This window comes from Ciona robusta, unplaced genomic scaffold (assembly GCF_009617815.1).
Source record: "Ciona robusta unplaced genomic scaffold, ASM961781v2 AP042741.1".
NCBI lineage: Eukaryota > Metazoa > Chordata > Ascidiacea > Phlebobranchia > Cionidae > Ciona > Ciona robusta.
This window is the reverse complement of record NW_028323120.1, coordinates 408,248-422,458: the sequence shown is the minus strand read 5'-3', so window position 1 is coordinate 422,458 and position 14,211 is coordinate 408,248. Positions and strand designations below refer to the sequence as shown.

The 14,211-nt window shown below is 48.0% G+C and overlaps 6 protein-coding genes and 4 non-coding genes across 10 annotated transcripts; 5 read left to right on the top strand and 5 right to left on the bottom strand.

The window, feature by feature from the left end:
• Nucleotides 1-186: 186 nt before the first annotated feature.
• Nucleotides 187-293, top strand: LOC149724174 (U6 spliceosomal RNA). The gene has a single exon (XR_016386872.1). It is a non-coding gene; the product is annotated as a U6 spliceosomal RNA (small nuclear RNA).
• Nucleotides 294-688: 395 nt separating this feature from the next.
• Nucleotides 689-882, top strand: LOC149724173 (U2 spliceosomal RNA). The gene has a single exon (XR_016386865.1). It is a non-coding gene; the product is annotated as a U2 spliceosomal RNA (small nuclear RNA).
• A 3,438-nt stretch (nt 883-4,320) lies between these two features.
• Nucleotides 4,321-4,761, bottom strand: LOC149724172 (histone H2B.1-like). Its single transcript, XM_089893379.1, has one exon. It carries the CDS (start codon nt 4,759-4,761, stop codon nt 4,399-4,401), a length of 363 nt encoding a protein of 120 aa, XP_089749505.1. The 3' UTR covers nt 4,321-4,398.
• A 421-nt stretch (nt 4,762-5,182) lies between these two features.
• LOC149724168 (histone H2A type 1) lies at nt 5,183-9,701 on the top strand. The gene has a single exon (XM_089893378.1). It carries the CDS (start codon nt 5,183-5,185, stop codon nt 5,558-5,560), a length of 378 nt encoding a protein of 125 aa, XP_089749504.1. The 3' UTR covers nt 5,561-9,701.
• On the bottom strand, nt 5,631-6,271 carry LOC149724171 (histone H3). The gene has a single exon (XM_089893377.1). The coding sequence runs from the start codon at nt 6,269-6,271 to the stop codon at nt 5,861-5,863; it is 411 nt and encodes a 136-aa protein (XP_089749503.1). The 3' UTR covers nt 5,631-5,860.
• LOC149724170 (histone H4) lies at nt 6,507-6,865 on the bottom strand. The gene has a single exon (XM_089893380.1). It carries the CDS (start codon nt 6,863-6,865, stop codon nt 6,554-6,556), a length of 312 nt encoding a protein of 103 aa, XP_089749506.1. The 3' UTR covers nt 6,507-6,553.
• Nucleotides 8,274-8,902, bottom strand: LOC149724169 (histone H1.0-like). The gene has a single exon (XM_089893375.1). The coding sequence runs from the start codon at nt 8,900-8,902 to the stop codon at nt 8,342-8,344; it is 561 nt and encodes a 186-aa protein (XP_089749501.1). The 3' UTR covers nt 8,274-8,341.
• LOC149724167 (U6 spliceosomal RNA) lies at nt 9,597-9,703 on the top strand. The gene has a single exon (XR_016386854.1). It is a non-coding gene; the product is annotated as a U6 spliceosomal RNA (small nuclear RNA).
• Nucleotides 9,704-10,098: 395 nt separating this feature from the next.
• LOC149724166 (U2 spliceosomal RNA) lies at nt 10,099-10,292 on the top strand. Its single transcript, XR_016386864.1, has one exon. It is a non-coding gene; the product is annotated as a U2 spliceosomal RNA (small nuclear RNA).
• A 3,327-nt stretch (nt 10,293-13,619) lies between these two features.
• On the bottom strand, nt 13,620-14,060 carry LOC149724165 (histone H2B.1-like). Its single transcript, XM_089893373.1, has one exon. It carries the CDS (start codon nt 14,058-14,060, stop codon nt 13,698-13,700), a length of 363 nt encoding a protein of 120 aa, XP_089749499.1. The 3' UTR covers nt 13,620-13,697.
• Between the last annotated feature and the right edge of the window lie 151 nt (nt 14,061-14,211).

Genomic DNA, 14,211 nt, shown 5'->3' with positions numbered 1-14,211 from the left:
GTCGTTTGTACATTTCCCTCCAGCGCAACTCGACGCGAGACGAATGCGCGGTTCTAGCGGTCAAACAGGCACAATCTTTTGTTGTATCCTGTCAAACATTATCGGCTGCGCGTATGCGATTCCCTCGGTCCAAAGTTTTCGGATGAACAAAAATCGACATTTTAGATGTCGTTCTATGGCATAAATGTACTTGCTTCGGCAGTACATATACTAAAATTGGATCGATACAGAGAAGATTAGCATGGCCCCTGCGCAAGGATGACACGCAAAATCGTGAAGCGTTCCATATTTTACCCCTATTTTAGGCCCCACCCAAAATTTGGTTTTGTACTTTTACTAATAAAGCAAGAAAAACAACAATTCCCGAGGGCTGTTTCATTTTTTCCATCAATTGTTGTTGCACCTCTTGCTGTTACAGTTGTTATTTTTCTAGTTATTGTTCGAATTTAAAAAAATATATATAAAATTTTTATTTTTGTGGGGGAGAGGGTGGCAAAAAAAAGAGAAGAGGAGGTAAGATAAGGAGGACCAAGAGCAAAACGCTGTTGGAGAAATCATTTGACTTCGATCAATTCAAATTATCCCGTGTGTCTGGTATAGCCCAGTTCCACCGGGGCGCGGTGCGCCAAAGAGCAAACGCATTTAAACCGCTTATCTCGAATAAGTGATCCGGAGGACCTACAGAGGTATCGCTTCTCGGCTCTTTGAGCTAAGATCAAGTGTAGTATCTGTTCTTCTCAGTTTAATACCTGGGACGGAAACGATTCGTTTCCTCTATGTATTAATCGGATTTTTGAACATAGGGCATGGTGCTGGAGCTTGCTCCACCCTGCTCACGGGTTGTCCTGGTATTGCAGTACCTCCAGGTTCGGCCCACATTCCACTCCGGTGGAATAATAACAAACCAATAAACAAACACATTCTCCGTATATATGCAAGGTCCATCCTGCCTTACACTTTCGAAGAGTAAAATTTGCCAAAGAAAACAGTCCCGAATAAATGTCCAAAAAGTAGTCAAACTTGTGTAACTTTCCAGTAGAAAGAAGCGGTATGTACAGAAAATAGATTTATGGGCAACTGTTAGGAATTTTGTAAGTTGGGGGTTACAGGAATTAGGAGCTAGGGGTAGGTGGTGACGTCGGGGGATCGCGGTTAGTGATAGCGACTGTGCATGGGGTTAGGGTTTGTGACATCAAGGCTAAGGGTTTTTTATTACATTCATTAAAGCTGGAGGGATACAGAAAAGACTGAGAACAGCGATATAAAATATAGTTTGAGCCTCGGCCCATATTCTTACCTTATTCAAATAGAATGCCCGAACATGTCGGACATGTTCACTTGGAGTCGAAAAACAATCTTCGTTTACTGGGGAATTTAAGCGCTATAATCTAGTTCGTTTGTTAAACGAATGAGTGACAATTCCTAATGTTAAAGTGGCCCTTGAGAAGAAAAGTTAACATCCCCGATCGCATGACACGAGACGTGAAGAGTGGGGCTCTAGCTTACCCGTACCAATATTGGAAAACTACAGAGAAGATCGCGCTGGCCTCAAGGAAGTCAAACAGTGCTTAATTCAATTCGTTAAGTATACGTCCGGCCAAACTTTTTGGGACCCTAGGCAACCCATGAAAGGTAATACGTTTAAACAACGAAGGTTGCCCTTAAATGGGAAGTTTAACATTTCCCGTGACAATTCTTAAGCATCCAAGCCACCTACATCACACAATGAATTCCATAATTGGAACTGTACAGAGAAGATTGGCTTGGCTGCCGGACAAGAAAAAAATTGAAACTTTAAAACGTTCGGAGTACGTTTAAAAGCTCATTAACTCTTTCGTATGTATATTGGTGGCCCTGAAAAGGGCCTTACACATCAAGCAGTCCTCTACATTTGCCATGCCGTGCCGTGAACGTGACTTGACTTGACTTGACTTGACTTGACTTGACTTGACTTGACTTGACTTGACTTGACTTGACTTGACTTGACTTGACTTGACTTGACTTGACTTGACTTGACTTGACTTGACTTGACTTGACTTGACTTGACTTGACTTGACTTGACTTGACTTGACTTGACTTGACTTGACTTGACTTGACTTGACTTGACTTGACTTGACTTGACTTGACTTGACTTGACTTGACTTGACTTGACTTGACTTGACTTGACTTGACTTGACTTGACTTGACTTGACTTGACTTGACTTGACTTGACTTGACTTGACTTGACTTGACTTGACTTGACTTGACTTGACTTGACTTGACTTGACTTGACTTGACTTGACTTGACTTGACTTGACTTGACTTGACTTGACTTGACTTGACTTGACTTGACTTGACTTGACTTGACTTGACTTGACTTGACTTGACTTGACTTGACTTGACTTGACTTGACTTGACTTGACTTGACTTGACTTGACTTGACTTGACTTGACTTGACTTGACTTGACTTGACTTGACTTGACTTGACTTGACTTGACTTGACTTGACTTGACTTGACTTGACTTGACTTGACTTGACTTGACTTGACTTGACTTGACTTGACTTGACTTGACTTGACTTGACTTGACTTGACTTGACTTGACTTGACTTGACTTGACTTGACTTGACTTGACTTGACTTGACTTGACTTGACTTGACTTGACTTGACTTGACTTGACTTGACTTGACTTGACTTGACTTGACTTGACTTGACTTGACTTGACTTGACTTGACTTGACTTGACTTGACTTGACTTGACTTGACTTGACTTGACTTGACTTGACTTGACTTGACTTGACTTGACTTGACTTGACTTGACTTGACTTGACTTGACTTGACTTGACTTGACTTGTGGCGCTGCGTTTGAACGTTTTGACATGGCCCGTGGTGTGGCGTGTGGCAACGTGGCGCTGGCCCGTGGGTGTTGCGTTTGGCAACGTGGCAGACATGGCCCATGACGCGTGGCGCTGCGTGTGACAATGGCCAGACAGCCAGACATGGCCCCTTGTGAGCGGCGCTGCGTGTGGACATGGCCAGACATTAACCCCTGGTGTGGTATCGCAATACGAGACATGACGCGTGGCGCCGCGTGTAAAGAGGATTAATTAGATATAGCGCCACCACTTTTCTTGGTGGAAATGTGTTAAAAACGAAAAAAGTACGTTTTCGGAACGTCGGGGAATCATGTGCTCGGCGCTCTATTAATTACAAAGAGCGCCACCACTTCCCGTGGTAAAAACGTTTTCAAAACGTAAAGAATACGTTTTCAAAACGTCGAAGCTTCTCCTGCTCGGCGCTCGATTTATTAAAAAAATGCGCCACCTTTTTTGATGGGGAAACTTTTGCAAAACGTAAGCGGTTTTAAACCGTCGAAGATTCTTTTGTCGCCGCCACTTTTCGTTTATAAAACGTTTACCTGACGCTTCGAGAGCAGTTGATGGGTCGGCCCACATGGCGCGGCCGACAGCGCGACGCGGCAGGTGGGACGGTCGCGCGACATGGAAACATCAAAGAAACAAAGCTGTTGCCAATGCGGAAAACGTTTGTAACACGTTTGCGCAGCAAGACTCGAACCTTCCCGAAACACAAGTGCAAGAAATCAGTCCTAACAAACAGTGCGCCTATTGGTTTGGCAATGTATCCTTTCGAACCTTCTCGAAACAACGGAAAAAAACGATCGAGAGCTTGCCTGCAGTCTTGACTTTCGAACCTTCTCGAAACAAGAAAGAGAAAGTGGCCAGCTTGAAAGGCTGTACGGCGCCGACGCCTATTGGTTTTCTGTACATTATGTCGAACCTCCTCGAAACAGAAGGGATGCGCGACGGGTGGACAGCATGTCTGCGGGCGGCGCGACGCAGCAGGTGGTCGCTCGCACGACATTGTACAGCAGGGGGCCGTCGAGCAGCGACGACGAGGCGGCGCGACATTGCACAGCGGGCGGCTGTCGAGCGACGAGGCAGCGCGACATTACACGGCAGGGGGCTGTCGCGCGGCGGCGGGCGGTGCGACTAGACGCAACAATGGCGGCGGGTTGACCTGAGCTGGCTTTCTGACCTGACCTGAGGCTTCTTGAACTGACACTGACAATTTAACATCATTTTCAAGGGCATTTCGTTTTAAATACCCCCGCGGAAACGCTTTATTGGACAATCGCCTAACCAATTGCGGTTAGACTTCAAATACCGCTGACCTAGCGTACCCTTTCCTTGACCTGTCATGACACCACCTACACGCGACCGTTAGGATTTTCCCGCTTTCTTAGTGCGGCGTGATTGGTTCGTTCACATGCCGCGTCAATTGGCGACGCAACAACCTGAAAGCGACATGACAAAATGGCGCCGCTTAAGATTGCATCTCGTTTACTGAATTGGGTGGCTCTGAAAAGAGCCGTTTGCAGAGTGATGGTTCCGTGGGTACTTCTCACTTGGAGCTGGTGTACTTTGTCACGGCTTTGGTTCCTTCGGAGACGGCGTGCTTTGCGAGCTCACCGGGTAGTAGCAGACGCACTGCGGTTTGGATCTCCCGACTGCTGATGGTGGTACGCTTGTTGTAGGTTGATAGTTTTGACGACTCCTGCGATATGCGCTCGAAAATGTCGTTGACGAACGAGTTCATGATGCTCATCGCTTTGCTGGAGATGCCAGTGTCGGGGTGTACTTGCTTCAGCACTTTGTACACATAGATGGAGAAGCTCTCCTTGCGCTTCTGTCTTCGCTTCTTTTTCTGGTCGGCCGGCGCCGCTTTCTTCACAGCTTTCTTCGTTCCTTTGCCTGAGGGTGCCATTTCGAATGATACGTTGCCAACGAATCGCTTGAACTTATAGTAACCGGCATGCAAATGAGGATCGAAAGAAGCCTCTGTTATATTCTTCCTCGCACCTCATTGGTTCTGGGGCTGCTGTCGACTTTTTTCGTGACGTGCATGCAAATGAGGATCGAGAGCAGCCTCCGTTATAATTTTCCTCGCATCTCATTGGTCGCTGCGGCTCTCTCGCACGGCTCTGAGGCTGCTGTCGATCTTTTTTGTGACGCACATGCAAATGAGGATCGAGAGAAGCCTTTGTTATATTTTTCTTCGCCTCCCATTGGTCGCCGCGGCGCTCTCGCAAAATCCTAAGGCTGCTGTCGATTTTTTCCCTCGGTATATAAGGTGGGCGACCGCCGATTCGGTATTCATAGACCATTAGACAGATCAAACTAACAGAATGTCAGGACGAGGAAAAGGCGGAGGAAAATCCAAGGCGAAGCCAAAAAGTCGGTCGTCGAGAGCAGGCCTGCAGTTTCCAGTCGGTCGGGTTCACAGACTGCTGCGAAATGGTCACTACTCTGAACGAGTTGGGGCCGGCGCACCGGTTTACTTGGCTGCTGTTCTCGAGTATCTTAGCGCCGAAGTGCTAGAGTTGGCCGGCAATGCTGCCCGTGACAACAAGAAGACCAGAATTATTCCCAGGCACCTTCAGCTTGCTGTGCGAAACGACGAAGAGTTGAACAAGCTATTGGGAAAAGTAACCATCGCGCAGGGCGGAGTGCTACCCAACATTCAAGCTGTGCTCTTGCCTAAAAAGACCCAGAAGAAAGCTTAAATTGCAGTCCTTCGTAACAAAACAAACGGCTCTTTTCAGGGCCACCCATATTTCAATTAAAGAGATGCCGTTTATCGGTTGTAATTTTACTTGCCCGAGTTTTAAACGAACGATACTTTGCAGCAAATGTTTTGCGCAACCGTACAAGTTTTCACCGACACAGTACTTTTACTAAACGTCGGCCCGACGTACATCGGCACTCGACTACATTTTACATTAAAATAAAAACACAGTGATCTCTTTGGCAAGTTTGGGTGGCTCTGAAAAGAGCCGTTTATGAGTGGTAGAACAGATTGGGGTCTAAGCTCGCTCTCCACGGATTCGACGAGCCAGTTGAATGTCTTTCGGCATGATGGTCACACGCTTTGCGTGGATGGCGCAAAGGTTGGTGTCCTCGAAAAGCCCGACCAAATATGCTTCGCTCGCTTCTTGAAGTGCCATGACGGCGCTGCTCTGAAATCGCAGGTCGGTCTTGAAATCCTGCGCGATCTCGCGAACAAGACGCTGGAACGGCAACTTGCGAATGAGCAGCTCTGTCGATTTCTGGTACCGACGGATTTCGCGCAACGCGACTGTACCCGGTCGGTATCGGTGAGGCTTCTTCACACCGCCTGTTGCGGGTGCACTCTTCCTGGCGGCCTTCGTCGCCAGCTGCTTGCGCGGAGCTTTGCCTCCCGTGGATTTTCGTGCTGTCTGCTTGGTTCGTGCCATAACTCCTGCTAAACTTTGAATGTGCTCGTTACCTCGACGGGGGTCGGTTCTTATACACAACGAGCGGCGATCTAATTGGATAAGGCCTGACAACCAATCAGGAGCCTAGGTGCGCGGCGCAGTTCTAGCCTTCGTTGTAATCGGGCGACGGGTAAAATTTTCAGACATCGAACGTCGCAAGTTCCGCGCGTCGCCAACGGCCGAAGCAGCAAGCAGAATTTCTCTTTGTACAAAAATGGGTGGCCCTGAAAAGGGCCGGTCGAAATTGTGGGTGGTTTCAGTCTAGCCGCCGAAACCGTATAGAGTACGTCCTTGCCTCTTGAGAGCATAGACGACGTCGAGGGCGGTGACGGTCTTGCGCTTGGCGTGCTCGGTGTAGGTGACAGCATCACGGATCACGTTCTCCAAGAACACTTTAAGGACGCCCCTTGTCTCTTCGTAGATGAGACCAGAAATTCGCTTGACGCCTCCACGACGAGCCAACCTTCGAATCGCAGGCTTGGTTATGCCTTGGATGTTATCTCGCAGCACTTTGCGATGGCGCTTCGCTCCTCCCTTTCCTAAACCCTTGCCTCCTTTTCCTCGTCCGGACATTATTTCTTTGACAGTACAGCTTTTCTACAGAAATACAGCAACTCAGGACACGTACAGCGTAACTAACAGCAGCGATTGGCTCGCCCAGAGAATATATAGCCCGCTTACGAACCTTATCGAAACAAAAGGTGCAAGGAAATAACAGTGCAGACCGATCGGCCATTGGTTCTTCAATGCATTCTTTCGAACCTCCTCGAAACAAAAAGAAAAAAGCGAACGAGACCTGCAGGTTCGATATTCGAACCTTCTCGAAACACAAAAAGAGAGAGGACGGCTTAAAAGGCAATGCGGCTCCGAACGCCTATTGGTTTTCCCATGCATTATTACGAACCTCGTCGAAACAGCGTAGAAAAAAGCGGCTGAGAGGTTGGATTGCACCATTTCAGCGATCAGTTCGGCTATGTCGCAACGGGCGACGTAGCCCGACACAGCGGCGGGCAGCCGAACGAAGGCAACGGGTGGGTCGCGCAAAGCGACTGCAGCCAGACCGACGCGACAGGTGGGCCGGTCGCGCGACACCGACTGCCGCCAGACCGTCGCTACAGGTGGGCCGGTCGCGCGACACCGACTGCCGCCAGACCGACGCGGCAGGGGGGCCGGTCGCGCGACACCGACTGCCGCCGGACCGACGCGGCAGGGGGGCCGATCGCGCGACAATATACAGTGGTTGACCGTCGCGCGACATGGCTCAGCAGGGGAGCGTCGCAACATGATGCAGCAGGTCGCTGGTCGCACGACACGGCAACAGCAGAGAAACGATGCTCTTCCGAAAGCCAAATCGTTCGCAATACGTTTACGAAAGGTCGCTTCGTCCGTTTTTTTGGCGGCAAGATGTTTCGAACCTTCTCGAAACAGAAGATATGAGCGAAACAGCTTTAAAGAGCGTTGTGGCGCTGCCCGGCTATTGGTTCTCCTATGCATTCTTTCGAACCTCCTCGAAACACAGTTGAAAAAAAGCGAACGAGGGCTGCAAGTACGATTTTCGAACCTTCTCGAAACACAAAAAGAGAGAGTCCGGCCTAAAAGGCAACGCAGCTCTGAACGTCTATTGGTTCTCCCATGCATTTTTTCGAACCTCCTCGAAACTGAGTGGAAAAAAGGCGAACCAGGGCTGCAAGTTCGACTTTCGAACCTTCTCGAAACACGAAAAGGAAACGGACGGCTTAAAAGGCAATGTAGCTCTGAACGCCTATTGGTTTTCCTATGCGTTATTTCGAACCTCGTCGAAACAGCGTAGAAAAAAGTGACGGAGGGGTTGGATTGCACCATATCAGCGATCACTATAGCTATGTCGCAACGGCTGGCGTAGCCCGACACGGCGGGGGTCGTGTAGCCGTCTGAACGCAGCATGGGGTCGGTCGCGCCGAGCTGCGGCGCAGTTTAAAACACTAATACTTCAGTAACGATATAGGTGACACTCCTTTGGTATTGGGGTGGCTCTGAAAAGAGCCGTTTTCTGCTGTAGATTTTGCGCAACTACTTTTTGCCTTTAGTTGCTCTTTTGACCGCTGGTTTCTTTGTAGGCGGCGGCTTTGGTTTACTTGCCGTTTTCGCTGCCGGTTTCTTTGGTTTGGTGGCGGTCTTTTTTGTCGACTTGGCGCTCGCCGTCTTGGGCGCCGGCCGCTTCGCGGTGGTTATTTTCTTTGCACCGCTCGCCAGTTTCTTCCTTCCCGCCGGGATTTTCTTGGCGGGAGTCGCTGTCTTTTTGGAAGTGGCCGCCTTTGTCGATTTGTTTGCTGGTTTCTTGGAGTTAACGACCTTGGCAATTTTGAACGACCCAGAAGCGCCTGTGCCTTTGGTGTGCTGAATTTCGCCCTTTTTCGATAGCCGCTGCAAACATTGACGGATCCGCGCCGCCGCTGCATCTTCTTTAACTTTATAATTGGCAACCACGTACTTGACGACAGCCTGTCGCGACGACGACCCCGACCTCTCTTTGCTGGCTGCGATTGCTGCCTTCACCATAACTTGGTAAGTTGGGTGCAGCGGGGCTGCCGCTTTGCTGCCTGCCTTCGATTTAACTGCTGCTGCTGCCATGACTACAATAGATTGACTAACAACTACAGGCGCGGGTCGAACGCCTTTATACCGATGCGTCCTAGAGCGCGAGCGACGGGAGGTCCCGATTGGCTGCGCTCTAGACCATTCACATACCAGACAGTCAACGACCGTGCCTATGCTTTCTCCTTATGCGAAAAAGTCATAGTTTTGTTCATGCGTATATATAACGTTTGTTCGAACCTACCCGAAACAATTTTTCGAACCTCATCGAAACGTTTGTTTCGAACCTCTGCGAAACAGTGTTTCGAACCTCTGCGAAACAGTTTTTTTGGTCGAAACGAAGTGCTGTGGCCAGCTTGCAGTTTCCCCTATGCTTTGTCCTATACCTTGTTTGTTTATTTTAAACTGCCTTTTTCTCGGGTCTCTCCTTTTGCCGTATCTCCTTTTTCTTTGTTTTTTTTCTCTCGAACCTGCCATTTTTCTTTCGAAACTCTTTTTTGTTCTTTTTTTATCCATATTTTGCCCATTTCTCGCGTCCGTAATATGTCGTTTGTACATTTCCCTCCAGCGCAACTCGACGCGAGACGAATGCGCGGTCTAGCGGTCAAACAGGCACAATCTTTTGTTGTATCCTGTCAAACATTATCGGCTGCGCGTATGCGATTCCCTCGGTCCAAAGTTTTCGGATGAACAAAAATCGACATTTTAGATGTCGTTCTATGGCATAAATGTACTTGCTTCGGCAGTACATATACTAAAATTGGATCGATACAGAGAAGATTAGCATGGCCCCTGCGCAAGGATGACACGCAAAATCGTGAAGCGTTCCATATTTTACCCCTATTTTAGGCCCCACCCAAAATTTGGTTTTGTACTTTTACTAATAAAGCAAGAAAAACAACAATTCCCGAGGGCTGTTTCATTTTTTCCATCAATTGTTGTTGCACCTCTTGCTGTTACAGTTGTTATTTTTCTAGTTATTGTTCGAATTTAAAAAAATATATATAAAATTTTTATTTTTGTGGGGGAGAGGGTGGCAAAAAAAAGAGAAGAGGAGGTAAGATAAGGAGGACCAAGAGCAAAACGCTGTTGGAGAAATCATTTGACTTCGATCAATTCAAATTATCCCGTGTGTCTGGTATAGCCCAGTTCCACCGGGGCGCGGTGCGCCAAAGAGCAAACGCATTTAAACCGCTTATCTCGAATAAGTGATCCGGAGGACCTACAGAGGTATCGCTTCTCGGCTCTTTGAGCTAAGATCAAGTGTAGTATCTGTTCTTCTCAGTTTAATACCTGGGACGGAAACGATTCGTTTCCTCTATGTATTAATCGGATTTTTGAACATAGGGCATGGTGCTGGAGCTTGCTCCACCCTGCTCACGGGTTGTCCTGGTATTGCAGTACCTCCAGGTTCGGCCCACATTCCACTCCGGTGGAATAATAACAAACCAATAAACAAACACATTCTCCGTATATATGCAAGGTCCATCCTGCCTTACACTTTCGAAGAGTAAAATTTGCCAAAGAAAACAGTCCCGAATAAATGTCCAAAAAGTAGTCAAACTTGTGTAACTTTCCAGTAGAAAGAAGCGGTATGTACAGAAAATAGATTTATGGGCAACTGTTAGGAATTTTGTAAGTTGGGGGTTACAGGAATTAGGAGCTAGGGGTAGGTGGTGACGTCGGGGGATCGCGGTTAGTGATAGCGACTGTGCATGGGGTTAGGGTTTGTGACATCAAGGCTAAGGGTTTTTTATTACATTCATTAAAGCTGGAGGGATACAGAAAAGACTGAGAACAGCGATATAAAATATAGTTTGAGCCTCGGCCCATATTCTTACCTTATTCAAATAGAATGCCCGAACATGTCGGACATGTTCACTTGGAGTCGAAAAACAATCTTCGTTTACTGGGGAATTTAAGCGCTATAATCTAGTTCGTTTGTTAAACGAATGAGTGACAATTCCTAATGTTAAAGTGGCCCTTGAGAAGAAAAGTTAACATCCCCGATCGCATGACACGAGACGTGAAGAGTGGGGCTCTAGCTTACCCGTACCAATATTGGAAAACTACAGAGAAGATCGCGCTGGCCTCAAGGAAGTCAAACAGTGCTTAATTCAATTCGTTAAGTATACGTCCGGCCAAACTTTTTGGGACCCTAGGCAACCCATGAAAGGTAATACGTTTAAACAACGAAGGTTGCCCTTAAATGGGAAGTTTAACATTTCCCGTGACAATTCTTAAGCATCCAAGCCACCTACATCACACAATGAATTCCATAATTGGAACTGTACAGAGAAGATTGGCTTGGCTGCCGGACAAGAAAAAAATTGAAACTTTAAAACGTTCGGAGTACGTTTAAAAGCTCATTAACTCTTTCGTATGTATATTGGTGGCCCTGAAAAGGGCCTTACACATCAAGCAGTCCTCTACATTTGCCATGCCGTGCCGTGACTTGACTTGACTTGACTTGACTTGACTTGACTTGACTTGACTTGACTTGACTTGACTTGACTTGACTTGACTTGACTTGACTTGACTTGACTTGACTTGACTTGACTTGACTTGACTTGACTTGACTTGACTTGACTTGACTTGACTTGACTTGACTTGACTTGACTTGACTTGACTTGACTTGACTTGACTTGACTTGACTTGACTTGACTTGACTTGACTTGACTTGACTTGACTTGACTTGACTTGACTTGACTTGACTTGACTTGACTTGACTTGACTTGACTTGACTTGACTTGACTTGACTTGACTTGACTTGACTTGACTTGACTTGACTTGACTTGACTTGACTTGACTTGACTTGACTTGACTTGACTTGACTTGACTTGACTTGACTTGACTTGACTTGACTTGACTTGACTTGACTTGACTTGACTTGACTTGACTTGACTTGACTTGACTTGACTTGACTTGACTTGACTTGACTTGACTTGACTTGACTTGACTTGACTTGACTTGACTTGACTTGACTTGACTTGACTTGACTTGACTTGACTTGACTTGACTTGACTTGACTTGACTTGACTTGACTTGACTTGACTTGACTTGACTTGACTTGACTTGACTTGACTTGACTTGACTTGACTTGACTTGACTTGACTTGACTTGACTTGACTTGACTTGACTTGACTTGACTTGACTTGACTTGACTTGACTTGACTTGACTTGACTTGACTTGACTTGACTTGACTTGACTTGACTTGACTTGACTTGACTTGACTTGACTTGACTTGACTTGACTTGACTTGTGGCGCTGCGTTTGAACGTTTTGACATGGCCCGTGGTGTGGCGTGTGGCAACGTGGCGCTGGCCCGTGGGTGTTGCGTTTGGCAACGTGGCAGACATGGCCCATGACGCGTGGCGCTGCGTGTGACAATGGCCAGACAGCCAGACATGGCCCCTTGTGAGCGGCGCTGCGTGTGGACATGGCCAGACATTAACCCCTGGTGTGGTATCGCAATACGAGACATGACGCGTGGCGCCGCGTGTAAAGAGGATTAATTAGATATAGCGCCACCACTTTTCTTGGTGGAAATGTGTTAAAAACGAAAAAAGTACGTTTTCGGAACGTCGGGGAATCATGTGCTCGGCGCTCTATTAATTACAAAGAGCGCCACCACTTCCCGTGGTAAAAACGTTTTCAAAACGTAAAGAATACGTTTTCAAAACGTCGAAGCTTCTCCTGCTCGGCGCTCGATTTATTAAAAAAATGCGCCACCTTTTTTGATGGGGAAACTTTTGCAAAACGTAAGCGGTTTTAAACCGTCGAAGATTCTTTTGTCGCCGCCACTTTTCGTTTATAAAACGTTTACCTGACGCTTCGAGAGCAGTTGATGGGTCGGCCCACATGGCGCGGCCGACAGCGCGACGCGGCAGGTGGGACGGTCGCGCGACATGGAAACATCAAAGAAACAAAGCTGTTGCCAATGCGGAAAACGTTTGTAACACGTTTGCGCAGCAAGACTCGAACCTTCCCGAAACACAAGTGCAAGAAATCAGTCCTAACAAACAGTGCGCCTATTGGTTTGGCAATGTATCCTTTCGAACCTTCTCGAAACAACGGAAAAAAACGATCGAGAGCTTGCCTGCAGTCTTGACTTTCGAACCTTCTCGAAACAAGAAAGAGAAAGTGGCCAGCTTGAAAGGCTGTACGGCGCCGACGCCTATTGGTTTTCTGTACATTATGTCGAACCTCCTCGAAACAGAAGGGATGCGCGACGGGTGGACAGCATGTCTGCGGGCGGCGCGACGCAGCAGGTGGTCGCTCGCACGACATTGTACAGCAGGGGGCCGTCGAGCAGCGACGACGAGGCGGCGCGACATTGCACAGCGGGCGGCTGTCGAGCGACGAGGCAGCGCGACATTACACGGCAGGGGGCTGTCGCGCGGCGGCGGGCGGTGCGACTAGACGCAACAATGGCGGCGGGTTGACCTGAGCTGGCTTTCTGACCTGACCTGAGGCTTCTTGAACTGACACTGACAATTTAACATCATTTTCAAGGGCATTTCGTTTTAAATACCCCCGCGGAAACGCTTTATTGGACAATCGCCTAACCAATTGCGGTTAGACTTCAAATACCGCTGACCTAGCGTACCCTTTCCTTGACCTGTCATGACACCACCTACACGCGACCGTTAGGATTTTCCCGCTTTCTTAGTGCGGCGTGATTGGTTCGTTCACATGCCGCGTCAATTGGCGACGCAACAACCTGAAAGCGACATGACAAAATGGCGCCGCTTAAGATTGCATCTCGTTTACTGAATTGGGTGGCTCTGAAAAGAGCCGTTTGCAGAGTGATGGTTCCGTGGGTACTTCTCACTTGGAGCTGGTGTACTTTGTCACGGCTTTGGTTCCTTCGGAGACGGCGTGCTTTGCGAGCTCACCGGGTAGTAGCAGACGCACTGCGGTTTGGATCTCCCGACTGCTGATGGTGGTACGCTTGTTGTAGGTTGATAGTTTTGACGACTCCTGCGATATGCGCTCGAAAATGTCGTTGACGAACGAGTTCATGATGCTCATCGCTTTGCTGGAGATGCCAGTGTCGGGGTGTACTTGCTTCAGCACTTTGTACACATAGATGGAGAAGCTCTCCTTGCGCTTCTGTCTTCGCTTCTTTTTCTGGTCGGCCGGCGCCGCTTTCTTCACAGCTTTCTTCGTTCCTTTGCCTGAGGGTGCCATTTCGAATGATACGTTGCCAACGAATCGCTTGAACTTATAGTAACCGGCATGCAAATGAGGATCGAAAGAAGCCTCTGTTATATTCTTCCTCGCACCTCATTGGTTCTGGGGCTGCTGTCGACTTTTTTCGTGACGTGCATGCAAATGAGGA